Source organism: Ruditapes philippinarum, unplaced genomic scaffold (genome assembly GCF_026571515.1).
Source record: "Ruditapes philippinarum isolate M1 unplaced genomic scaffold, ASM2657151v2 ctg314_1_1_1_1, whole genome shotgun sequence".
Classification (NCBI taxonomy): Eukaryota; Metazoa; Mollusca; class Bivalvia; order Venerida; family Veneridae; genus Ruditapes; species Ruditapes philippinarum.
The window spans coordinates 15,124-41,511 of NW_026866122.1; the positions used below are offsets into that span (position 1 = coordinate 15,124).

Sequence of the window (26,388 nt, forward strand, 5' to 3'; positions counted from 1 at the left end):
ACCTATTCGATATTTCAAATTCTTTTTCAAGATATGCTAAAAACGAATATGAGCATTATGACAGACGGATACTATTACTATATCTCTGCGGTAATTTCTGCGGGGACGACTAGCCAGGACACACAGTATCAAAGTTGGAATATCATTTTTAACATAATTTACATTGTATGATGATATTTACTTGCTTTTTCTAAAGAAGCAATATTTACAAATTTATTTCTTTGGATAATTCCATTTAGTAATAAATGATATAATTCATTTCATTTGCATTTCGATAAAGTCCAACAATCATAACAGTAGTGAAAATTATATATTATATTCATAATTTCGCTTTTCACTGTGAAAATAATTAAATTTTATTTTACTTTCAACTCTAGAGCATCATGACTGTAATAAATATGTTTTTGCATTTAATTATTTGAAAAAATGATTTTTATCTATCATCTATTCAAGAAGAACTATTGTTCAATTTTATTTTAAATAAAAACATGAATAAAATATAATTTACCGACAATAAGACAAATTAACTCTGGAATTTACAGAAATTAGATGTACTTGAAAAATGTTTTTGGCGAAGTTTTCCAAATTCATGAATATGGGTGAGAACACTTTTTGTGAAAATGTTGCATTGATCCGATGTGCACTTTGTCAAATATATTTTAATCTTACATGCAAAACAAACAAATACTCTCTATTTAACACCAAAGGGTTGCAACTGGAACTCACAAAAACAAACATCAATTTCAACAATTGCACAAATTTTAATATTTTTCTTATCTTTGTATATTATTTACAACGTATATGAAGTATTTAATTTATCATATAATTGTGATCTGAGATCATTAATTTTTAAATAACATTTTTGAAAGTTACACTAATATTTAAAAGTTTATTAAATTCACTGTAAATGTGTTTAATTAATAATTTTTCTCTGAACAATGAAACATGAAAATTAACAAAATTTAACTTATTAACAAAACCAACAACTGTTTCAGTCATCATTTTACAACAGTCATACCATGAAGCACTTTCAAGTTATGCAATTAGTAACCAGATGAATATAGTAATACATGTAACTTGTCAGTCAGTCTTTTATTCAAACAACTGTCATGACTGTGGGTTATTAAGCCTGCTCAGTCACTGTCACTATCTACAACATATCTAATTCGTTTAAATGGCCTCTGGCGTGGACTTTCAATATTTGATGATGCTGGGCTAGGTGTGTGATGACCTGAATATTGAAGATGATTTGTTTGCGATAGCTGTTGACTTTCCGTCTTGCTTCCCATATTTATAATAACATTTCCATGTATATTTGAATTTATGAAGAAACCGGGTGGGAAATTTCCATTCGAATTAGTTGCAGCACCATGAGTAAGTTTCTAACGCTGAGGCTGGATTGCTCGCTGTAGCTGTGGCAGGTCTTACCAAAACTGATTGCATTGGTACATGTAGATTTGTTGGACAGGATGTCTGATATTTGTCTGCTTTGATCTGGGTTAAGTTTACTGTAGTTATTGATACTATTTACATGCTTATGCCCTGATATCTGCATTATTTGGTTTGCTGGAACACCATCATGACTGAATTTCTGAATAAGTCGCTTTCTTGAACTGAAATTATAAAAAAGAATTATAGTTTTATAAATAATCATAAAATTTGTATTGTAGGCCTATAGTCACTTAAATAACTTGGTACATGTATTTGAATCTCTAAATTGTGCTTAAGAATGAAAGTGATTTTAACTGACTTGTAAAGCTTTATTACCTAAATTTTTAAAGAGGAAATACAATAAATTGACATTTTCAGTTTAAAAATAGTTTAAGGGGTCATTTGTTTCCATAAATTTATTGTAAAAATACAAGATGAAGAATAATTTTACAGGGAATGAAATTTTTTGAACTCATTACATACTATCCAGTGGACAGTAAGTTGATAATTGATATTTTTTTCACAGTGAATACCGGTATATAGAGGATATTAAAGTTTTTTTCTATAAATACAGGATTTATTTTCATTGAGTGGTATGAAAAATTTAAATAAATATGAGTGGCAGTAGCCACAAGTGAAATATGATTATTTTCATACCACAAGATGTAAATAAAACTGTATTTCATAACTTTTAGAAAAAAAACTTGAATTTTTCAGTTTATTATATACATTTTTCCCTTTATGACATTACAATTTGAAAAACTCACCATTTAAATTTTGTTTATTGCCTGAATTAAGAAGAAAGTAGTCTGGCAGACACCAGTGAAAATACATGTACGGAAAAATATGTTTCATTACAGTGAAAAATAAATTTATGGGAAATGAAAATAAGCTTTTTATTTCATCAATATTTAATTCAAGTATATAATATATAATAAGAATACAATAAGAATCTTACATTGGCTGCCGGTACAGATGGGAATATCTACTCTAGCTTGAGGGTAACTGTTTACGGTGGTAACAAAGCTTAGACTGCAGATATTCCCGACTGTACCAACAGCCGCTGTTTGATTATTTTTCTTGCATATTACATATCAATTATTTTCAGAACAGAAATTGCGAAAACTGATATTTTCATTACGCACTTTTTTCTTATAGTAGCTTATAAACTTATAAGTAACGGTAAAATGACGTCATCCTAAGAACGCAATTCATTCATAAATGGCGCCCAGCAATGTGAATGACAGCATTAAAAGCATGCAACTAATGTCTTACATGGGGGTGCAAGACAGGTTTTTCTAGCACCGGTGTAAACGGTAGATAATCCTGTGTTATATGCAAGAATAAATTAAATATACTTTCACTGTAGCCAAACTTTATATGAATTCAACAGAAAAGAACTTTTTTCATTGTTGACATTATGATATCATGATTTTATGCCATCACTAAGGAGAGCCACAACATAACACTTCGAAATGAAGAAACCACTTAAATTTACATGCATCTCAAAGTGTGGCAATTGTGTGACTAAGTAAAAACAATATCACTCTGTTTAACTGTTCTTATTTAAGGTATGTAATAAATAGAATATCCTTTTTGTGCTGGTTCACTATTGAATTTATTTAACTTGTTGAATAAATAAAAAAAATTATTATGCTTGCCAGAGGCTAGCGGCCCTAGCCTAATATATTTTTTTTTTTCAATTTGTTCATTAAAGTCAGTAGTAAATCTTCACTCATTTAATATTTTCTAAACCAATTGGTTTGTTTTACCTGTAAGACTGTTACATACATGTATGGTGTGATTCTAGGGTTATCAATTCCTGCATCTTTTTTCATTTCATTCATGATATTGTATATGGAGTTGATACCCATGGCACACTTCTTAAACCAACATTTGGTAGCCTTAGTTCCAGGTGTTAAGAAAAATGGACTGTCATCAGTGCACATCTCAACTGGCCTTTTAGAAGCGAAAACCTTGTAAATATATACAGGATTGCTCTCTGGATTCTCTTGGTTTTCATAAGCCCTTGGTTTCACAGCCCTGAATATTGGTGAAAAAACAGGAAAGAATTAACACTTTAATCAACTTTTTGATAGTCTCTTAGAACTTTTTGAAATTGCTGATGAAAAGAATAATGGACATTTTGCTTTACCAACATCTTGTAAAATTTAAAACTAGAATCTACTGTATTAGAGTACCAAATTAAAAAAAACAACAATGTTTTGTCATGTTTTGATGACATCACTGGCACATCATCATGAAGAAGAAAGCATGATGTTATGCAGAATGACTGAAGACCACTAAAAAGTCTAAATTTAATAGATTATTTGTTTGATGGAAAATAATTTATCCTTGGACACAAGCTGTTTAATTATTATTTCTCATTGCTGCACTACTGATCAAAATATTAAAGAAAAAAAAAAGAATATTCCTCCTGTTTATATATAGATCAATTTTTTTTTAATGAATACATGTTTGTCAGCTTGATCAATGATTTAAACTGACAACATATAGTGCTTAAGTTTTAATTTTTCAACTGAACAAGAAATTTGACTAACCGTATATTTCTGGGATTTTCCCCAGTTTTGGTCTTGGTTTGTCTTTCTGTGTCGAGGATTATGTATTCAGTGCCACTGACTTCATCCAAACTGAGTTTTACATCACCCCAGCAAAGTTGATGGATTTCTTTACCGGTTCTCATACCGAAGTATGTGGTACATATAAACCACATGGAGTGGAGAAGAGCTCGTGGATTTTTTGTTCCAAGTGTTCCGGCTTCATGCATTTTCGCAATCATCCATTTATCCAGCGTTTTCTGCTGCTTTTGGCTTATTTCCTAGTCCAATCTTTTTTAACTCTTGTTGTTTCCTTTTTTAAGACTGCTCTTGTTTTAGAGAATTCTTTATCCCGAAAAATTGACACAGGGCTATCAACACTCCGTAATTGTCTATCAACTGATCCTAAGAACCTCGAAGGGTAGTGGGTTCATACTCGGAACCATCATTTTTGGTAACTGCCAGGATGAAATTACAGAGATGGCTGTTTTAATTTCATCAGGAGGTATAAACTGTATCAGTCTTGTTTTCATTTTTTGACATAAGGAAGGCATTAACAAGTTTCATTTCATACATGGTCTTCTCATTAATTTCCAAGAAGTTATCAGGGTCTACTTCTCTGAATAATCTCTCATTTGATTGCACCAGTTGAAAATCACCAAAGGGCTCTTTGTCATAAAAATTATCAGTTATTTCTGACAAAATGTCAGGATCTATTTCTGATTCAGCCATTTTATTGATTTGCAGACGAACTGTCAAAATTATACATGTATGTTGCTATATAAACAATGTAGGGGAAGTAACTCTAAATTGGTCAAAGGGAAGTAAGTTTTTAGTACATTTGAGGCATTCAAGGGGGGATTTATTGAAAGTAGTTCTTCTTGAAAAAGAATGGAATTATATTTGATATGTTTCACAGTGAAATTACCAAATATAATTTTCACAGAAATCTCAGTAATCTACCGAAAAGCATAAAATAAATACATAATATCCAAGCAAGTATAAACAGGATAAATTTAGCTGTTGCAATGTTTGAAGCAAATGAAAGACAAACCGACAGACGGGCGATCATCCAATATTACCTTCTACATATACATACTATAAAAACAATCATTTATATTTGCTTTTGATCCAACTGGCCAGTTATCCATAAATCAAGTATGATCAGCATAGCGTTTGTATTTTTTTTTATAAGTTGGATACATATTTCATCGGATGGACGGCGGACGAACGTACTGACAAAGGTTCAAAGTCCTCTCCGTATTAACCTGTAGGGAAAACATGTTGTGAGATAAGAATTTTGAATTTTATACGGAGCAGACTTTACAAAAGAACATTCTTTTGATAGATAAACCCCCTTTTTCTCGAAATATATTTCAAAATAATTTGTCCGTGAAAACAAGCTAGATCATAATCCATTTTAGTGTACTCGTTCTTAAAGATTAAAATCTAAATAATAAACCATGTCGGATGATAAACTGATGCTTCCTTCTCAATATGGGAAATTTCAGGTGCCACCTTAACCAGTAAGTTCACCCCTCACCAAAATCCTTCCACACACCGCTTTGTCCAAACCTGCCCTACCATCCGTCCCAGCTCTAATTTGCCCCGGCCCGGTCGCCCCTCCCTCCTCGTCCCCAAAGATAATTAAAATAAAATAAATCATCTTTTTGTCACGTGTATTTTAAACCATTAATACTATACATTGTACATGCACTTACAGAAATCTAATATTTATAACACTACTATGATAGAAATGATGATTGAACAAACGATGGCTTTGGAAATAGTAATTCATCAATAATAATTGACTAATTTGCTGGATCTAGCAAGATATTTATTGTCGTTATGATGTTTGACAATAGAACAACATCCTGCACAATAAATCCTATTTATAACGCAGGTACAAAGTAATGATACTACTCTGGATATGTTAGTCAAGCCATTTTATAATATTTCAATTATTTTAATGCAGCAAATGACTAGGATATTATATTGTTAATATATATTAACGTTATGTAATGTTGAACATCACAGAAGGACAAAGAAAGAACACTGAAACTACTGAAACAATTTCCTGTAATTATAATCTTATATAACGTTATGAATTTGGTTTTCATCTTCGAAATAGTAATATGAAAGCACATTTATTTCTAACATTGTTATTATTTTGTGTGTTTGTTACTATAAGCATCAATCTGAAGACATTTATGTTCAAAAATGAATATCATAGAATGAAGGAAATATTTAACAAGTATTTTAACAAAAATATTGGAGTAAATTCGTATGACAAAATATTCTGGGAAAAAGGTTATAATGACAAAATTTATGAAAAAACATGTTTTCGTCTTTCGTGGAATCAATCACTTTATCGGAATACAAAACAATACGGCAGTACACTAGAAGGGCAAAGTAAATTTAGCATTTTGAGTAATCCAATCAAATCATGCAACAGATATATTACAATTTGGAAATCGTGCGGAAGAATGGGTAATCAAATGTTTCAAGTTGCATCTGTTATTGGAATTGCTTACCAATATGATATGATACCCGTTTTCCCAAACCAAATGCTTTATACATATTTCAATTTACCTAATAAATATGATCAAAATTACCAACATGTTGAGAATAGCACCAATTGCTTATGTTCTAAAACGGCCACCTTTCATTCTTGTAAGGAATCATGGAATTCAACAAGAAACGTAACTATGCAAGGATTACTTCAGTCATGGAAGTATTTTGAAAATGCAAAGAGTATAATAAGAACCATTTTTAGATTGAATCACGTACATAACCGGAACGCAAAAGAATTTTTGGATAAAGTTACGACAAATAGTTTTCAGCATATATGTATACATGTAAGACGGGGAGATTTATTGCGAGAGACGTATAAAAAATACAGTGTACCAGATGCCGGCTTTGTTAGAAGAGCAATGGACTTCTATTTAAAGACATTCCAAAACGTTGACTTTATCATTGTATCACAGGATAAATTTTGGTGTAAAATGAATATCAAAAATGTCCCAATAAGTCCATTTGTAAATGCTGGAGATGATATGGCATTAATGAGATTGTGTGACCATGTGATAGTTACAGCAGGTACATTTGGATGGTGGGGTGCATGGCTTTCTGGTGGCATAACTGTTTATTACAAAGGATATCCTGGTCATAATTTGTCAAACAGGTTTAACTTATTTGACTACTATCCGTCGCATTGGGTCGGTCTTTAAAGTCTTATTTTGCGATTTTTATCAATGATTTTATTGCAATATGCATAACCAGTTGTGCCTTTTATGATAACGTGAAACAACATTATTGATAAGATGGGGCAAGCTAAATGTAAATATGAGAAGACGTGCAAAAATGTTTGAGTTTAATCAAGATATATCGTACACATGGGTATACATTAGTGAGAAATGCACGCGACGTTACCAAACCTACGAAATATTGAAGATATAATTGCGTCACCCTAACCCTAACCCTAAGGAGAAATTTAATATATATTCAACTTGCCTAAATAAGTTAACCTTACAAGCTCTTTTTCATGCAATGGCTATAACGTGTCACATTAAAGTTTCCATGATAACCGCCAAATAGACAAATCTTCGATGTTCAAAATTCAAAATTTTACCAGGTTGTGTTAAATGTTGAATTGTCCTTGAGTCGATGCTAGGGGATATGAACGGTAGCTTGCAATTACCACTTCCCTTAATGAACAGGTTCAATCAAATTAAGCTTCAGCACTTTCAAATTCGACGTGTTGTGCTTTGTTGAGGGGACCTGTGTTTCTCTATTTTCACAGAGAGTTTAAGTTAGCCGAAGACTTTTAATTATTCCATTTTTATGTTATTCTTGGCAGGTCTTCGTTAACACAATTGAGACATTCGACATCAGTCACAGAAACAATACAAAGCATGATGTCTATTATAAAAATATCCTTTGACATTGAATCTTATTTAATTATAGGTATTACAAAATAGTTGAGAGTTATCAAAACAAAACATTAAGATGTACTAGAAGAAAACATAACGTTGGGAATCCTTACGAAGACTTTTCTGTGACCAAATCTCATTTACTTTAGTTCCTTGTTGAATCAGTTTTTAACTTTCAAATTATTCGGCGTAAGATCGTTAAACTTTGAAAAAAAGATTATCATTTGAAATAAACCATATATGATAATTGAACGCTATTTATCATTAACTGTTTGCCATATTATAAGCTTTAGAAATAAAGATTTGCACATATATAAAAAATGGAATTAATAAGTGAATTCATTTTTTCATATTTCATAACAAATTTTTACATATATGTCATAAGCTTTGCCAAATTCTATGTATATTGGGTATCAACCACAGTCACCTAGCACTACATTATTGCTAATTAAAATCGTTCGCAAGCCAAACGATGAATAACTTCACAACTATCACTGGTTTTAAATCCCAATAATTTGGATCCATACAGAAGAGTGATTGACAATATTTTTGTATCAAATAATTTACAAAATACATATGAAATGTACATACTCATACAAAAACGAAATAAAGAAAATAATACTCGTTTAGCTTTCATTGTAAGCTCATTGCTCGGTAAAGTGGATATAAAAATTTCTCCAACATTTGTAAAAGAATTGACTATATCGAGTTACTGATTGTTATAGTGAAAAAAATCATTACGCACCAAGCGAATGCCCTTTTTAAAAACCATAACTTTTGTTTTTGAAGTTTTTACCTGCAAACAACTAGATATTAGTTTCTAATTCAGTAAATTGATATTGTAAATCTCTTACTGTTTAGGCAATCAACGCTACGTTATCCACAGTAATCTGCAAACATAAGCAGCCATACTGAAATTTTATTTGGCATTATGTTTATACCTTTAATTTAATCGTCATTGTTTATCATTACTGATAATTCATTTATGAAAAATGAGAACAATATTGGCGAAGCCAGTCGTCCTTCTTGACGCCCAATCGGGCAATTAGAATAATCTGAGATGTGACCATTTGAACGTACACATGTTTTTACATTATTATACATTTCAGTAATAGAACTTAAAGGATTTCCCCTTATATAAGCATTGTAAAGTATTTGCCAAAGCTTATTTCGATTGACAGAATCAAATGTTTTTTTTTTAAATCAACAAATGCAACATATAATTTTCCCTTTTTTTTAAAAAAAAAAAACCCTTAGAAATAAGCAATTGTTGAACAAATGCATTATCAGTGGTACTTTAACCAGCTCTAAATCCAGATTGGGATTAGTCTGTCTTATTAAAAACATTGGCATAAAAGGCAAGATGTCTATTTAGAAAAGTTGTGTTTATCTTACTAAAATGTTAAGCAAGGAGACTCTGTGATAACTTGCTGGATCATTGCGTTTACCTTTTATGTGCAATAGTATAATTATAGCGGTACATCACGAATCTGAAAATTCCCCTTTAACAAATACATGTAATCTTTCAAATAAAGTAACCATAAATGGCATAATTGAATCAAAATGTATTTATAGACATTTGGTTGGAAATCATCAAGTCCAGGTGCTTTGGCAGATTTCAATAAACATATACTCGATAATATTCCTTCTTCTGTGATTTCTGAGCTGAAAATCTCATTTCAATTTTCAGTTAAGTTTCCACCAAGGGCAATTTCTTCCGCGTCTTCATCAACCAGGCGTTGAAATAATTTCTCAAAATTATCTTTCCAAGATCCTAAAGGAATACTGCACTGAGCGTTACTGTTCGAATATGAAGACACAAAATATTTGTTTTACTAAATCATCGAGCTTCTAATTTAAAAATTATGTTTCTTTTTATCTTCACAAAGATTTTAACTTGTTTTTATGCCCCCACAAAGTGGGAACATATAGCGTTGCACTTGTCCGTTTGTCCGTCCGTACGTCCCGAAATCTTGTGAACGCAACTTCTCTTAAACCGATTGACTCCTCGATTGAAATAACATTTCCGTTTTTAAAATCTATTTATAATGATATATTTAACAATCAAGTATGCCCAGCATTATAACAACTTTACTTCATATAAACATATAATTTAGGGGCGTCCGTGGCCGAGAGGTTAAGGTCGTTGACTTCAAACCAATTGCCCCTCACCGCTGTGGGTTCGAATCCCGACAGGAACTTTGGATTCTTTAATGTGAGTAAGCTGTCCACCTAGCTTACGAAACGTCGGTGATTCTACTCAGGTTCCCGTTCGTGCCTGAAATGATGTACAGAAGGGCAGCTGGAACATCGCCATAAGACCTTTAATGTGTCGGTGTGACGTAAAACCCAATTAAACAAACAAACAAACAAACAAACATATAACTTGATTATTTCTCATTTATTTTAACAAGTTTGTATCTAAATAAGCAAACTAAATTAGTGCTACAAATTATATTATGAAAAATAAATGTAAACATTTTACAATGGGCGATATTGGACACTTTTTTTGATTCTGAAGAGGTATGAAAGCGGATTGTTTTAAGATTAAAATTTTTGTAGCGAAATAACTTAATACAAACTTTGGTGTAAGTTTCAGGTCTGTAAAAAATTGACTGCATGAGCTATTATAATTTTGAAAATAGAGACCATCTTGAAATAGCAGTTTTTTACCCACTTCTCTCTTAAACATCAACATGATCTGAAGATGATTTCCTAAAAGTTTCATGCAGGTTTCACTATTTGCACTTTTTTTCTCAATGCCCGCCTCACTATTATACGAAATTATTATTCTGCTTGCTTATTTCATAAAGTTGACGATGTAATTAGCCACCCTGAGATAAAATTAAACAAACAATATACACTATACTAGTAATTATCTAAAACAAAGAATATAACAGTACCTGTAAATTTTCTTAACACATTTGCATTGACAAAAATGCCTTAAAGGATTCATAAACCCTTAAAATAATCAAATTTCGATTTCTTCTGTAAACAACTAGTTTTATCAAATAGATGTGCCGGTTTGTTTTCATATCCAAATAAAAGACAATCACCTAAAACGACATTGCTTAATCGCTCCATATAATCATCAGATATTGTTGAATAAGCCTGAAGCATCGCTTCCGCTCTCTGTAATTTTAATTTATCTTTATAAACTGCTGATACATTCATTGCTTTCGTCAACTCACTTAAAAAGTCTTCTTTTTTTATGTCATTCAGATTGGTTTCGTTATATGGAAAGTTAATTGTTTTTAAAACATGTCCTGTAATTTGATAATAACACCATGCACGAAGGTAAACATCATACAAAGATATATTTGAATCTTTCAGCAAAGGAATAGTTCTAAATAAATGCTTTATCGGTCCCAAAGTAGTCCATTGTTTCAAGGAGATCAGAATATCCTTTTGATACATTCCGACTGTTTCTTCCTGTAGGTTATTAAAAATGAAATCAAAGTCGTTTTGTAACGTCTCAAGATGTGCGATATAATCAAACTTAAAAACACATGGATTACAGGATTTATGGTGCATTGGTCGAACATGTTCGTCCAAACGATCATTATTTTCATATGTGTCCACAGTGTATTTAACTAGTTCAGAAAAAGATAAATCATGCCCATAAGTAAGACTGTCATATGAAATATTTAACCGTGTAAGTTTTATGAGTTTAATTCCTCTGTAAAGCCAATCTTCCTTTGGGAAATAGAAAATATTGCAATAAGTGGAAAACAAACGACCATAAGGTTCACGAACAACCATAAATGAAAATGCGTCATCCATCAACTGTCTTGCGTTTGTATTTAGACGAACACGTTCAGCATTTTTTATCAAGCATTCTGTATCGCAGCTAAACAGCTGTTTAAGTAATTCTAGTGTCATTGTGGATGCACATTTATTAACTCTACAGTACAAAAGTTTAAGATTTGGTGACATATGTGCCCTAATATTCGTTGAATTTACATCCTCCGAATAGCCCAATTGTCTACATGCTTTATACAGTGTATCCAACCAATTTGTATTATTCACCATTATGTCATTCGAAAAGACACACTTATCCTGAAAATTAAAATCTGTGAAATATTTTTTATGTTTTGCACAAAGTTTAATGTTGAAATTATCACAAAGCTGAGTTGGGGCGTCTTTGGACGAGTGGTTAAGTTCGTTGACTTCAAACCACTTGCCATTCATCGCTGTTGGATTGAATCGTTACAGGTACTTTGAATTATTTCATGTGAGGAAGCTTTCTCGCTAGCTTGTGAAACATCGGTGGTTTTACACAAGTGCCCTTCCGTGGCTGAAAGTCTTTCTCCACCAGTAAAGCTGGAATGTCGCCATATGATATATACTGTGTCGATGTGACTTCAAACACAATCAAATCAAACAAAACAAACAAACAAAATCTCGAAGTTGGTATAGTTCATTTCATTTCAGAAAATATTGTATATGAAAATGAAAAGATTTCAAATAATAAACATCAGAAAGTGTTTATGTCACAAACAGATACTTTTCCCTTGATATATTAACAAAATAAATAAAATAGTTAAAGTCTATTGTAAATTGCAATGATATATGTAAATAATCGGATCAAAAAGCCAATAAGACATTTATATCGACTGTTCGAAGTTTATGTGTTGCATCAGAAGTTATCAATGATTCAAATATATTTTGGTAATTTACTTACCTTCATTTGAAGTAATCATAGAATATATTATATGTAAAGGATGCTTTTTTACATTCAAAGATGAAGCATGTCCAAACAGTATTAAGACAAAATCTATTGGTGCTGTAATCGACATGTTATCTACCTTTTAGATTATTTATATCGAAAAAAAAAATCATTTTAAATGTTACTTGTCATACAAAAAATACTATTGTTTTATGTTTATTACCTCTTGATTATTTCTAGAATTTTCTTTCTTTTGATTTTGGTCTTCCGCAATGTAACATATTCCTAGAATTTGAAATGTTTATTTGAATTGTTGACATTTTAAAACATACACACTTGTCAATGACAGCATAGTGAACTAGTTGAAGATTAAAAAAAAACGGCAACAAGTTGTGTTTCTCAGTGTTATTCATGCCAATATTTATGATTTAAATTTAAAAGAAAAAACATTTTCTATTTGAAGATTATATTTAAGTATAAAAAGAGTATACATGTAATAATTGACACAGATATGCAACGAAAGCATGATTTACAAGTTTTAATAGATAAATTAATTGATAAATGGTTAAGGTTAAAAAGCAGGCAACATATCCTTAGGGTGTTTCAATATTCAACATATTGGAACCCATTGAAATAGAAAAGGTCAAATAGAAAGGCTAAAAATACCACAAACATAAAAAATAAATGTAACGCTGAACGATTTTAAGGGTCGGAAATATAACATCTCTGATTACGTGGCAACGTATTACGATCTTCACACGACAAAATCAAATATTATAAACGATCGTTATACTCAGCATAAATATAATGTTTTGGTTTATCCTTCTGATGTAGACTTGTACAAAAAAGTATATTCATCAATTAATTACATTTCTCTTTAACAAAAATGTTTCAGTTACTTACCAGTAAGAAGCTGTAAACCAAAGATGATTATGAAAAGTAGAATTATTTTTTTTCTTCGCATTTTCAACTTTCTTGCTCTATGTCTATTTTAAATTTCCTTTTAATTACTTAAACATAAAGTGTTCAGACATACGTAACATCTTTGATTCATGTGTTCCCTTTATGTGACTTCCTCTTATCATAGCTTCTTTCGAAGGTTGTTTACTTGTATTTGTTTAAAATCAACATAGGGCAAAGCAAAATATGTGACAAAAAAGCCTTATCTCAGGCAGAAGCAAAAAGATTGCAAGCGCATAATTCAATACTCAAGCTGTACCAAACGCTATTTCTTAAAAAGTAATTTCAGGAAATTACCGTTATTCCATCACAATATTTACACGCTCAGTCTTAAAATCTACAAACGAAATGTCCCTTTTACGGCTGTGTAAAACGTAAGATTTGTTCGACAATCAATATATAACTTAGAGCTCACACGCACATAACATAAGTAAGATTAGTATGTGAGAAAATTATATACAATCAGTTTAATAAGGTAGCTTTCGACATTTTATCTTCTTCAGAAAAAATGGCGTTTATTTAGACAAAAGAGAACAAAACGAACATCTTATGTTTTAATTGGACAAGCTTTATTGATAACATTTTTTCACGAACGAGACGAAACATATAAGCGAGATATCATTTTATTTAAGTGTCAAGTAAATTTTTTACAGCATTTACCTAACAGGAATACGCGACAAAAATTTCACCGGCATGATTTCCATATCGATGCGATTGGACACAAGGCAGGGCAGCGAATTACAATTTGGAGATAAGTGACTAAATGAGTGTGAAGATTTTAGTGACGTGTCAGTTTATATCATAACTAATAATTTAAACAGAAACAATAGGGTTGGTGCAGGAATTAAGAGGAAACGTTTGGTGTGTAAAGAATATAATCGTATATGACGATAGTGTAATTTTGCTGAAGTTATGAGTAATCTTGTGTGTTTATACTGTCAATTATTATGAAGTGCTAGAAAATCAGTTTTTTAGTACTCTCTCAGAATGATGTTAAATCTTTAGATTAATCTATAAGTCATTGTTTTAAAGACCTTGTTCTGTATCGGTAAATGTTATAATACAAATTGACTTTAAGAAGTAAATGGAAGACAAACTGATAACTATTTTCTGCAGAGACTATTATTATAGACCACAAACGGTGTAAATTCATGATGAAATACTATTCTGAAAACACTTCGTCATGTGCCGCTTCGCATTGTCGGGTGTCGCAGTGTAAAAGTCAGAAAAAGATCGCGATATTTTATAAAATATTGCTTAATATTGTCGTTTGTCGTATCGCATTGTCAAGCGTCGTATCGCATTGTCGCCTGTCATGGTCTGTATTTCTGCTCACCACGACACTCGACAACGCGAAGCGACAGTGAGACAACGCGAAGTGACAATGCGACAACGCGAAGTGACAATGGGAAGTGACGCCCGACAAAACGAAGCGACACTCGACAACGCGAAGCTACATTTCTTTAAATGTCGTCCTTTTTTAAGATAATATTACTAAAATAACCGCCGTATGAACACATCTGCGGATGTTTCTAAATTCAAAATTTTACTATTTCATGTTTAAATGTTGAATTCTGCTTAAGCCGGTGCTAGGGGGCGTGGACGGTAACTTGCACTTTCCAGTACCGTCCATGAACAGGCTCAATCAAACCGAGCCTGCAACATTTTCAATTTTGCCGTGTTGGGCTTTCTTTAGGGATTCTGTATTTATCTATTTCATGATCACATCCGTGTTATTTGTGCCGTGTGGCGGCTGTCAAAAGTCTCCCCGTACATTTAATCAATGATGTGATATTTTCGATCCTTGAAGATCGTTCAGCACGACATTATTGTTGTGCTTGTGGTATTTTTAGTTTCAACTTTTCGGCATTTTCTAGTTGGGTGGTTCCAATATTCCCACTTGAATAATGTTGAATCACCCTTATGATATGTTGCCTGCTTTTTAAATTTGTCTTTTTACGTCTTATCTGTGATACGCAGACTTCTTAACCTCTGATCCCCTTTCAAAATTCCATTTTATTTAGTTCCGCCCATTGTTTTCTCGTTTAGGGCACACGCTTTTTATTACTTGGGGACCATACGCCGCTTTTCATGGAATGGCACGGAAGTGTCACATTGAAGGTTCCATGATAACCGCCTTATGAACAAATCTGCGGATGTTTCTAAATTCAAAATTTCACTATTTCATGATTAAATGTTGAATTCTGCTCAAGCCGGTGCTAGGGGGCGTGGACGGTAACTTGCACTTTCCAGTACCGTCTCAATGAACAGGCTCAATCAAACCGAGCCTGCAACATTTTCAATTTTGCCGTGTTGGGCTTTCTTTAGGGATTCTGTATTTATCTATTTTACTAAATGACATCTCGATATTTTGTTTGACCATTTGGAGCGTCGCTTCGCGTTGTTGAACATCGTATCGCATTGTCACTATGTCACTCCGCATTGTCGTGCATCGACCCTTAAACGCAACGAACGACATTATAAAAGGCACGATAAGGACACCGTAACATATAGATATCTAGAAATGTTTTCCTTTTGATAAATGTTACCATTTATCCAAGTTGAAAATGTTTAAGTCCTAATTTCGTTTTAAGTCCACTTAATGTAACACTTTTAATCTTAAACAAGATCAAGAATTTTATTCATGAAAAAAACTTTATCTTCAGTGATGTTATATTTTTCTGGTCCTTGGAATCAATGATGCCAGCACTATTAAGTGTTCAGAATTGAAACCCGCTCAAACCGGTGCTAGGGGACGTGAGGGATGTTGCAGTTATACTTTGTCCCTTATGTACAGACTCAATCAAACTGAGTTTTCAATTTCCATTTAATTTTGTTGTGATTAATGCTTGCGAGGAATTACTTTGTTTCAAGATTTTCTAATTGTCTTGCTGATTTTTTACATTATTCAAAACCCATAAACCAACTTTATGAAAGTGTTGGTACAGGAATGTAGTAAATCAATTGAGATTTTGCATAACCCTTACCTTTATATGCATTTTACACTTGAAAATGAACTAAGCATGAATTTGTACACTCAAGATCATTTATGAAATTATGTGTGCTTGATGTGTTTTATTTTAAATGGTATGTTTTAAAGGGGAAATTCTAACATGTAAAACATACTGAAATATTAATATTTAAGGACGTAGAATATGAAACGAATAAGACACGATAAATTTAAAGGTGAAAGAAAGATATATTGGTTATTGTATGAAAATACTTTGATATAGAAATTAATTTGAAGAATTAGAGAGTACCTTAACATAAGATTTTATAGCTTAAGGTCTTCAGCGTACCCGTTTATATACTATGACATGACGTGAACGCTGAAGATAACCCCATAGGGAAAGTCCACCAATAATCGTGCCAGGAATCTGACACGCTCGTATTTATTCATCGAACATGCCATGAAGTAAAGTGAAGCATACCTTGATAAAACTATATATAATCTGTTGATAAGCTAAGGATGGACAGATAAAAATCTAATTACGAACATAAACTACCTAATAGTTTCCGACAGGTAAAATTTTCGGCACTTGGCCGCCATATTGCCAAAATGTTTGATCACGTGATTACGAGATTGACCTTTACGAACCCATGTGCCTCCAATATTTTTATAAATTACTTTTTTTAAAGATATTGAAAAAGGTGATTTACTGACTTTTCAATACAATCGTATTTAAGTACTAAAAAATTAATGAAAATAAATAAAAACATTATCTTGAATAAAAGTATCGAAATAATGTCAACAAAATGTTCTAAATATAGTACACGACTCTATGCAAATCTGTTCCCGCGAATGACGTCATACGAGATCTCGCGTGGCACCTGAATGTCATGGCCAACTGTAGTCGGCGTAAATTGATATTTTACAGTTAAATATGCAATTTTAATGACGGTATTAATATTTTGATACTTTAATTGGTATAAAATGATATTAAAATGATTGTTTTATCGTAAAATGCACAAGAATTGATTGGGTCAAGTGTATTTGCAAGTGAAAAACAAGAATAAATCAACTCATGTTATTCTGGTTAGGTTTCGTAACGGGTCTAATCCAAAACTTTAATGCCGCATCAGATGAAAAACAAAAATGTTAAAAAGCGGCTTATAAAGTTTTGGAAGCCAGAACTAAAGATTTTATAACCTGTATTGTAGATTTTAGATATTTAATAAAAACAATTATGTACAAAGTTGACTGGCCATTAATAAAAAATAAATGAAAGTAATAGATCAATAGTAAACCCGGAATCTAAAGTTTGGTACGATCAAATAAATGTTCGACATGAAAGGATAGGACATGAAGGACATTCGAACAATGAACACCAAACAATTCATTAAGGATGAAAATCTAACACCATTAAAAACCCTTATTTTTGCAATAATATATTTTTCTAAGCTATACATATTAGAGGATAAACTTTGAGTCACCAAAGCATCTTTTACATTTTAGTTACCTGAATTATGCCAAAGTTGGTCCATCTTGATATTCCAACTGCATCCATATCACTCCATTTGACAAATTTGCTTTTAGGTGATGGAGCATGGACATGAAAGTCAAAGATATCTGTAAAGCAAAAATTTGACAGCATATGCTTGAAACCATTTTATCTATAGCCTTTAAATCTCAAAGAATGATCGTACTTATTTCAAGGTAGTTATCTAAACTTAATCGGCAACGATTTGTGAAGGTCACTCCCACATAGACGGTAACAGTGTAAACGGTGTTTTTCTCTAATAATTAAGAAACTTTCATATCATCGCTTTCAACTCCATAAGAAGATCACCTTAGCTGAGCAGAAGACCCGGATGTTGGGATGTCGATCTGGGATTCAGTGATCTTGATATAATAAACATAGAAAAATAGATTGCATTTTTCAATAAAATTTTCTCTTCTTACAATCAGCAACGTAAAAATAAACTGCTTTACATGGACTTAGAATGGGCATATTTAATTTCTTATTAGTGTATCCGGATAATTCTGATAACATTGAGAGTACTCAATTTTTTGTAGACCTTACCAAGAGAAACAATTAATACTCTAACAAATTCTGACCAAATAAAAAAATTCAAGGAATGAAAGGCGATAATAAACGAAAATTTTGAGATTCTTAATCTTTGAATTAGAACCCATATGGTTTATCAGAATAATTCAGTAATGTGTGTGGCCCCCGGAACTGGCAATACGAGCTCGAATTCTCCTCCTAATGGAGTGAACGTAACGCCTGATTAATACGTATGACAGGGTGAGTCATACCACCTGCAGTGCCCTTGCCAGGTCGTTAACGTTATTTATCCGGTGGTATGTCCTAACTCTTCGACCAAGTTCATTCCAGATATGTTCAGCAGTAATTGTAGCAGGCAAAAACTGGTTGCGAGGGTGATTCAGAATAAGGCGTGGTCGTCCCCTTGTAATGTCACACGAGGTGCACCAGATCTTGGACGATCATAAACAGATCCAGTATAACCGAAACTTGTACTAAGATTCTGAATTGTTTGCCTACACCATCCAAAATGTTGTGTAACGTCCATAACCCTAGGACCTGCTTGCAGCATCCCGAAAGCCTGCTTACTTTGATTTTCAGAGAGCCGTGGCATGAATGCTGAAAATATAAAGATTTAAAATCAATGTTTTTGGAAGTTGTAAATAAGAGCAAACATTTCTGTGTAAGACGTTTTACTCAATATGACATGATATTATTTTAGGCGTGCCCTGTGTAAAACCGGAAATCGGCGTTAAAGTCGCCTGTGCCTGATACATCTGCATAAGATTATTGGTTTTGTAAAGTGTACCAAAAGGTCAATGAAATGAGGTAGACTTGCTTATCATGCACTATGAGTACACACTGAAATTCAGGTTTTCATAGTGAAAAGTTTTTTTTTTTATAAATTGTTATTAAATGAACAACCTCCATTCGGTAGAAGTCTTGTTACTTTTGGACACCTAAATTGTCAATGCGAAGTAATCTGAATTGAGAAAATTTTTAACTCGATACAACTAGAGAAACCCAATAAAAAACATCCAATGTTAATGTGGGATAATTTTAACAAACGTTGATATCATATAAATAAGTTTTTATTGGGTTTAGGCCCTTAATTTTTTTTGAACAATTTTACCCATTTGGCTTTATGGGGTTTTTACAATAAGGGCGTCTAGGGATACATTTTTAAATGAAAAGCAAAGCCATAACATATTAATTAACAGCAAAAGGTTTAGGTCTAAATTGTCCAAGAAGAACTATGAACTGCAAACATGTATCAATTTATTAAAATTATCAATAATATGCATCAATTAAAAACATCATTTTATTTTGAATACGGATAAAAACATATTCCAAACAAATCTGTTAAAATAAATAAAGTTGTAAACCATGGATATATAAGCATATGAAACATAAAATATGACAAAGAAAAAGAATCTTTTGAAAAGCTAATCTCAATTATGAATCTGCCCACTGGAATAAGTTCCGTAGATTAATAAACCAAGGAGTTTCATCAAACTGACAAAAGATAAATTAACTTTTTTTTTTTCAGACAAAGTGAAAGTAGATGTTCTTTCTTCTTACGATTGGTGGAAGTATTACGTGGCTTTATCTCCGAATCTCTTGGGGTTAATTAACCGATCTATTTCAACCTGAAAAGTTAAAAATGCAAATCAAATGTTAAAAATACTTGAAAAACCTTGTTCAAGGACAGATGGTAATCGCTAAGGAGACTTTCTGAATAAAAAGGTAGGACAGCTTAAAATGCCTCTATGTAAATTGTTTAATTCTAGTTAACAACATTGATATGTTACATCCTTATGGAAAATTGCAAATGTATGTGCAGTTTATAAAAATGGTGATTTTCAAAGATTGTCAAATTACAGACCTGTTTCTCTTGTGTCAACAAAATAAAAGGTCCTCGAATGAATTCTTTAAAAAAAAACATTTCTCCAAATTTCTCAAACGCTCAAAATTTTTAACCTTTTTCAATCCAGGTGATTTCACTTAAAATCAAGTTCTTTTTCGTTGCTGACAATATCCTTAAGGCTATTGATGAAAATTTTAAGTTGTATTTTATTGTATTGTTTTTTCTTCTACTAAAATCTGATCAATAATTATATCAAACTTGTTAAATAAAACTTACTATCCACTACTTAACATGTCCAATTTTAATATTTTAGTGGTAGAACTTACAAACATCTTGGTTGTTTTCTTTCACATGATGTGTCATGGCAAGAGCAGATTTCTTAGCTGACACATTGCTTGGTTTCGATTAAACGTAATGAGACGTCTTAAGTATAAACTAGATCGTAGGTCATAAGAGGTCATTTTTTTCTTTTATTTGTTCACTTTTAGAATACTCTGTTGAAGTATGACACAAATTACGAAAAAAATGAACTGCAAGAGTTATCAGTGGTTGCACAAAATTTGTTTCTTATTTGGATCTGTAATTCAATAGGTTAGAAAACTCTTGTTGAGGGACGTCGTAAACATAAATTAATCATCTATAAGGTTGTTAATGGTATCTGCCCCAAAATCTTGTACCCAGGGCAGAAGGTGAAACAAGTCAGTATAAATCTTAAAATTATACCAGCAAGAACATATATGTATGCTTATTCTTTTGTCCCGTCTACATCAAAGGATCGAACAAATTGTCTATTGATGTTAAAATACTTGTTCATATATATTAAACTTAGTAAGAGGTAGAAAAATAAATTAATGAATGATGTCGTCTTTTAACTCATTAAACAACTCGCAACAAAAGCCTAACTAAGTTATTTATTCTTCATACTTATCTATACAATAACATTTCTTATCATTTTAATATAAATATAAACTTATTGCAAAGAACTATTTTAATGCAAACAGTGTTATTTAAATGTAACTTTAAGATTATTCTCTTTAAAATTTCAATTATTTTGCCACACACATATTTGCTTAATTCAAAACCGATGTCATCCTTTGTGTGCTTATTCATCATCAATTTAGAGAAGAAATATCTTTCGTTCTTAACATTTCAATAGTGTGTATATCTGAAGCTGTGTATCAGAATTGTGTATTTTTCCGGAATGAAAAATGTTAAAACTGACATAAAAACATAATTGACATTGTAAAAAAAGTTCATGGTCTCTGTCAGGCAAGAATTACATGCCAAAATTGCTCACCTATGATTTACATATTTATATTGATATTATTATAACTTATTTAACTTTCGATCTAAAGAAAATTTAAAATAAATTTCATAAAAAAAGCTGCGTTAGATAATACATCAAATGAAGATGACAATAGAAACTTTAAGGCTACATGTTTGCATTATGATATTTATAGAACTTGTTCACAAAATTTACCAGAAAAAGGTACATACAATAGAACAGATAAGAGAAACAGATTATGTAAAAATGCATTATCAAAGCTTTATCAAAACCTTTAATAATTATTACTTTGTTATTATGGTATTTGTTTTTATATTGAGCATGTTTCTTGGTATTCAATAGATACGTTAAATGATCTTCAATAAATAAGAAAAGTATGTTTCAATTACCATAATGTGTTGATTGTGTTTGTGAAATACTCCAAAATACTTCGGAATTATAGCTTTCTCATAAAATGCAATTTTTTTATCATTGTTTTATATTAATGTAAAAACTCAACATGAATATTTTGAGAATGTAATATTGAAGTTTTGCCATTACATTTGAAAATTACCAAAAAGAAAGTTTCGGGAAAACACAGCTCAAAGCATCAAAACTAATATCATAAGCAATTTTTGTTACAAATCAGTTTATCTTTTTAATTTAATAGATAGATAGATAGTTTTATTCTGGTAAAAATACATGTTATAAAACAACTACAAATTCAATGTCAACATCAAGAGATACATGTAAACATGAAAGAGCATATGTGATGCCATATATTCAATACCAAGGATGACACAAAAAGAAGGCATAAGCCGACTTATTTCCATTATAGTCCTTAGAATTGATCATATGACACCAGAAAGGCAAAATAATTACTAATTATCAAGTATTGCACATAAATTATTCAATCACAATTTCTTGTATCAATTACTGCACATATTTCCATCACAAAATTTATCACACATGTATTATAATCATAATTATGACAGATATGTTTGACAATGAATAGGTACTACTAAGATATGCACTGAACATAAAAAATACATAAATAAAAACTAAGTAAGATGACATGATTAAAATGACTAAACAGATATTGCATAAAATGTTCCTTAAAAGATTTTTTAAAATTATCACGACTTGTTATGAACCTAAGATGTGTTGGTAACCTGTTCCATTCCTGCCAACCATTAAATACAAATGTTTTCTTTCCGAAACCCTTAACTCTTGGAATAGAATAACTGTTACTATCTCTAAATCAAGTGGAGTAAGAGTGTAACTCATTTGCAATTTGGAAATGCTCATTTAAATAACTAGGTGCACTGCTGTTGTGTATCTTTTGTACATGACCAAGAATAAGAAAATTTACCCTCAGATGTACTGGTAACCAACCAACTTCCTCAAAATGAGCCCTCCTTATATGAGTACGGGGACTGAGATTTAAAATAAACCTCACCAACGTTTTCTGTGTGGCCTGAAGTCTATTTTTTAGATTTTGACTCAACCCTAAATACCAGGAGGCACACACATAATCTAAAAGACATTGTATTAATGAAGAAACTAAAAGCTGTTTAGTATACATATTTAAAAATTAACTTTTTCTATATAAAAACTTAAGTTTTGCATTGGCCTTCTTAATTACCTGGTTGGCTATAGACTCACCAGATAGACATTGATCTAGGTCAGCACCTAAATATTTAACAGATGTAACGAAAGTTTATTATCAGTGAGCCAATTACTCACACTACTGAGATCATCAGTAAGCTGAGAGGTAATATACTGGATATCTTTACCTGATACTAAAATACCTGAGTCATCAGCATACAGAAGCAATTTATTACCAACCACAGCCTCCATATCATTAACATAAATCAAGAATAGGGGAGGGCCAAGGATCGAATATAGCGTCATAATTCCCTTATGCCATGCCTGACAATGTAAACAATGAACACAAATTTAATGAAAATTACCATGGTGGCATATTCAGTCAAAGGTTTTTTAACTTGGATTTTTGACAGCATACTGAAATATTACTACTTATATCCGCCGAAACAGTTAAATACTTATAACGTTTATAAAATGACTAAATAATTGTTTTTATATGAAAAGGATAAATTTTTTGGTCTGATTTACAAGATACATAATTTAAATGAGAATTAATTGACGTAAATTTTGTAACTAAACCAATGGTCATCTACGGTCATCTATTATTTAACTCCTAACCTAAAACATTTTTAAATAACCGCTAAATATGTCAAATAGTTAAGTCTTTGCATTCCTAAATATTTATTACATATTGAGTTTTAACAATTCGATAAAAAATATTTATAGTTAATAAGATTAATCTCTTTTATTTTAAGTGTTAGGGCAAGAAAAATGTTCGTCAGATAATGAACGTTATAATTAAGACCAATATAGGGAAAGAAATATGCCACAAAAACACACTTTTATATCTAAATGGTTTAAAGTTGATAGGACACAAAATCTCTTGTAAGCTGTGACAAGTGGCATTACGAATGTTTTACATTTACTTGTTTATAATTATTGGAACTCTGGAACGGTTGAACATTTCTATTTTAATGTTTATGAAAATTCGAATTGCACTTGATTGTTTGTACCTGTTACAAAAAACAGCCTACATAAACGCCAAACCGATATTTTGGAAGTAAGAGCAGAAGAAACTTGTGAATAATCGTTTTAAAAAGATACCGGTGGATATATCTATGTGATACAGTTTTTGAATAATTTATACATATTATAATTATAAATTTTTGCTTATTAAATGTTTATGTAAAATGTTATCTCATAGGAACATATTGCCTTTCATTATCTTTGTTCTGTTACTTATTTGTCCCTTTTTCTCCATTAACAAAGCTACTAAAAGGAATTTGAAGTTACAATATTTACAAGTAAATGATAAGAAGAAAGTAGTTGAGAGCAAAACTGTTTATAAGACTAAAGCAAAACCAACAATGCATTATCAAGATAGTAAACTGATATGGAACACTAATGAAACTAAAAACTGGACAATTCTTCTTGAATTAAATAATGGCGCCTTCGAATTATTTCAAAATTGGTATGTTTACTTTTTAAAACTTTCTGTACAATATCCAGTTATTGTTATTGCAGAGGATGATATAGTATTTAAAAAGCTTAAATCAAATCATTATGCATCAATACAGGTACACAGAAGCGAATATATAGATATTCCTAATGCTACTACATACAATACACTGTTATTTAGACAGCTTATGTCTGTCCGTGCAACACATCTTTTGATGTACTTACCATATACATGCTACCTACTTTTTTCTGATGTTGATACAATTTGGCTACACGATCCAATACCATATTTTAAAGGCAACTATGACTTGTGGATGCCATTAGATAGAAAGCTATATTGTGCTGGATTTTTTGCAATAAGAAGTAACAGAGAAACAGAAACTTTGATAAGAAAATGGGAAAAAAAGTTAATGGAACGGGCTTCAGTGAATCAAATTGTTTTAAATAATTTAATTCAAATGTCAAAAAATATTAAAATTGCGGCATTAAATGAAACACTTTTTCCTTCAGGAGATATATACTTTAAAAAATTTAGTGAAAAGGATCGTGCTAATGTTGTCATTGTACATAATAACTTCATCAAAGGAATTAATATAAAGATTGACCGATTTAAAGCGTTCGATTTATGGAGTATTTGAGCATTTTAAGTTAATTAAACTGCTCGTGATGAACCATGTAGTAAACCATATTAATATCTTCGGTTATATACAATTATGATTTGTCATTTCCAAGTATGGACAAAATGAATGATTGTAAAGGTCTTTGATAATTATCCTTAATTCGACCTTAAGCTAAGAAATTCATTCTCTTTACATGTGGGTTAATAAACCATTTCTCATAAACCTCGTCATTGTTCTGTCTTATATTCCGTGATTTAAAAAATTTAAAGATAACGTCTTTGTATATAATAATCGCCCTGTTAGTTTTTATCCAAATGATCAAAAGATTCTATTAAGATCACTGCATAAATTATTATGGGTCAGTGTCAAGATTGGACCATCTTTTTCTGTCACTATTATCTCATTTTTAAATCCAGCAAGCAGTCTACTGAATTATTGAGGATTTGTAATAACAGTATATATAGGAATTATACGAATATTTCAAAACCTGAACTCAAATCATTGAAAGGTTTATCCAACGATGAAAGCATAGTGATAAAAAGGCTGATAAATCAAGTACCATAGTGATAATGAACAAAAAAGATTACATTGCAGAGGTATATAGACGACTTAATAATCTCCAGAATTCTATCCTATACCGCCTCCGTGGTCGAGGGGTTAGAGTCGATGACTTCTAATCCAGTTACCTCTCTGGCGTGGGTTCGATCCCCGGGAGATGCTTTGGTAGTTTAGCGCGGAGGAAGGTAGTCTAGTACCGGTGTAACTCTCCAGGAACGATGGTTTGGAAACTACCCGCCTATATGACTGAAATATTGTTGGGAAAGGTACGGTGTCCTTATCGTGCCATTTAGAATGTCGTCCGTCGCGTCTAAGGGTAGACACACGACAATGCGAAGTGACATCGCGACAATGCGAAGCGACGCTCGACAACGCGAAGCGATATGCGACAATGCGAAGCGACGCTCGACAGTGTCAAACGATATGTCGCACTGTCGCCTAGAAATGTCGCGGTAAAAAAGGGCGACATTTAAGA

The 26,388-nt window shown here is 31.7% G+C and overlaps 3 protein-coding genes across 3 annotated transcripts; 1 reads left to right on the forward strand and 2 right to left on the reverse strand.

The window, feature by feature from the left end:
- Window positions 1–1,133: 1,133 nt before the first annotated feature.
- On the reverse strand, window positions 1,134–4,219 carry LOC132731408 (uncharacterized protein KIAA1958-like). The gene is made up of 4 exons (XM_060717589.1): window positions 3,993–4,219; window positions 3,223–3,474; window positions 1,429–1,613; window positions 1,134–1,231 (listed from the first exon to the last, which is right to left on the reverse strand). The coding sequence occupies exons 1-4, from the start codon at window positions 4,217–4,219 to the stop codon at window positions 1,134–1,136; spliced, it is 762 nt and encodes a 253-aa protein (XP_060573572.1).
- A 1,864-nt stretch (window positions 4,220–6,083) lies between these two features.
- LOC132731407 (galactoside alpha-(1,2)-fucosyltransferase 2-like) lies at window positions 6,084–7,689 on the forward strand. The gene has a single exon (XM_060717588.1). It carries the CDS (start codon window positions 6,125–6,127, stop codon window positions 7,217–7,219), a length of 1,095 nt encoding a protein of 364 aa, XP_060573571.1. The 5' UTR covers window positions 6,084–6,124; the 3' UTR covers window positions 7,220–7,689.
- Window positions 7,690–10,457: 2,768 nt separating this feature from the next.
- Window positions 10,458–12,904, reverse strand: LOC132731411 (carbohydrate sulfotransferase 11-like). Its single transcript, XM_060717593.1, has 2 exons — window positions 12,814–12,904; window positions 10,458–11,980 (listed from the first exon to the last, which is right to left on the reverse strand). The coding sequence occupies exon 2, from the start codon at window positions 11,951–11,953 to the stop codon at window positions 10,874–10,876; it is 1,080 nt and encodes a 359-aa protein (XP_060573576.1). The 5' UTR covers window positions 11,954–11,980; window positions 12,814–12,904; the 3' UTR covers window positions 10,458–10,873.
- Window positions 12,905–26,388: the final 13,484 nt, after the last annotated feature.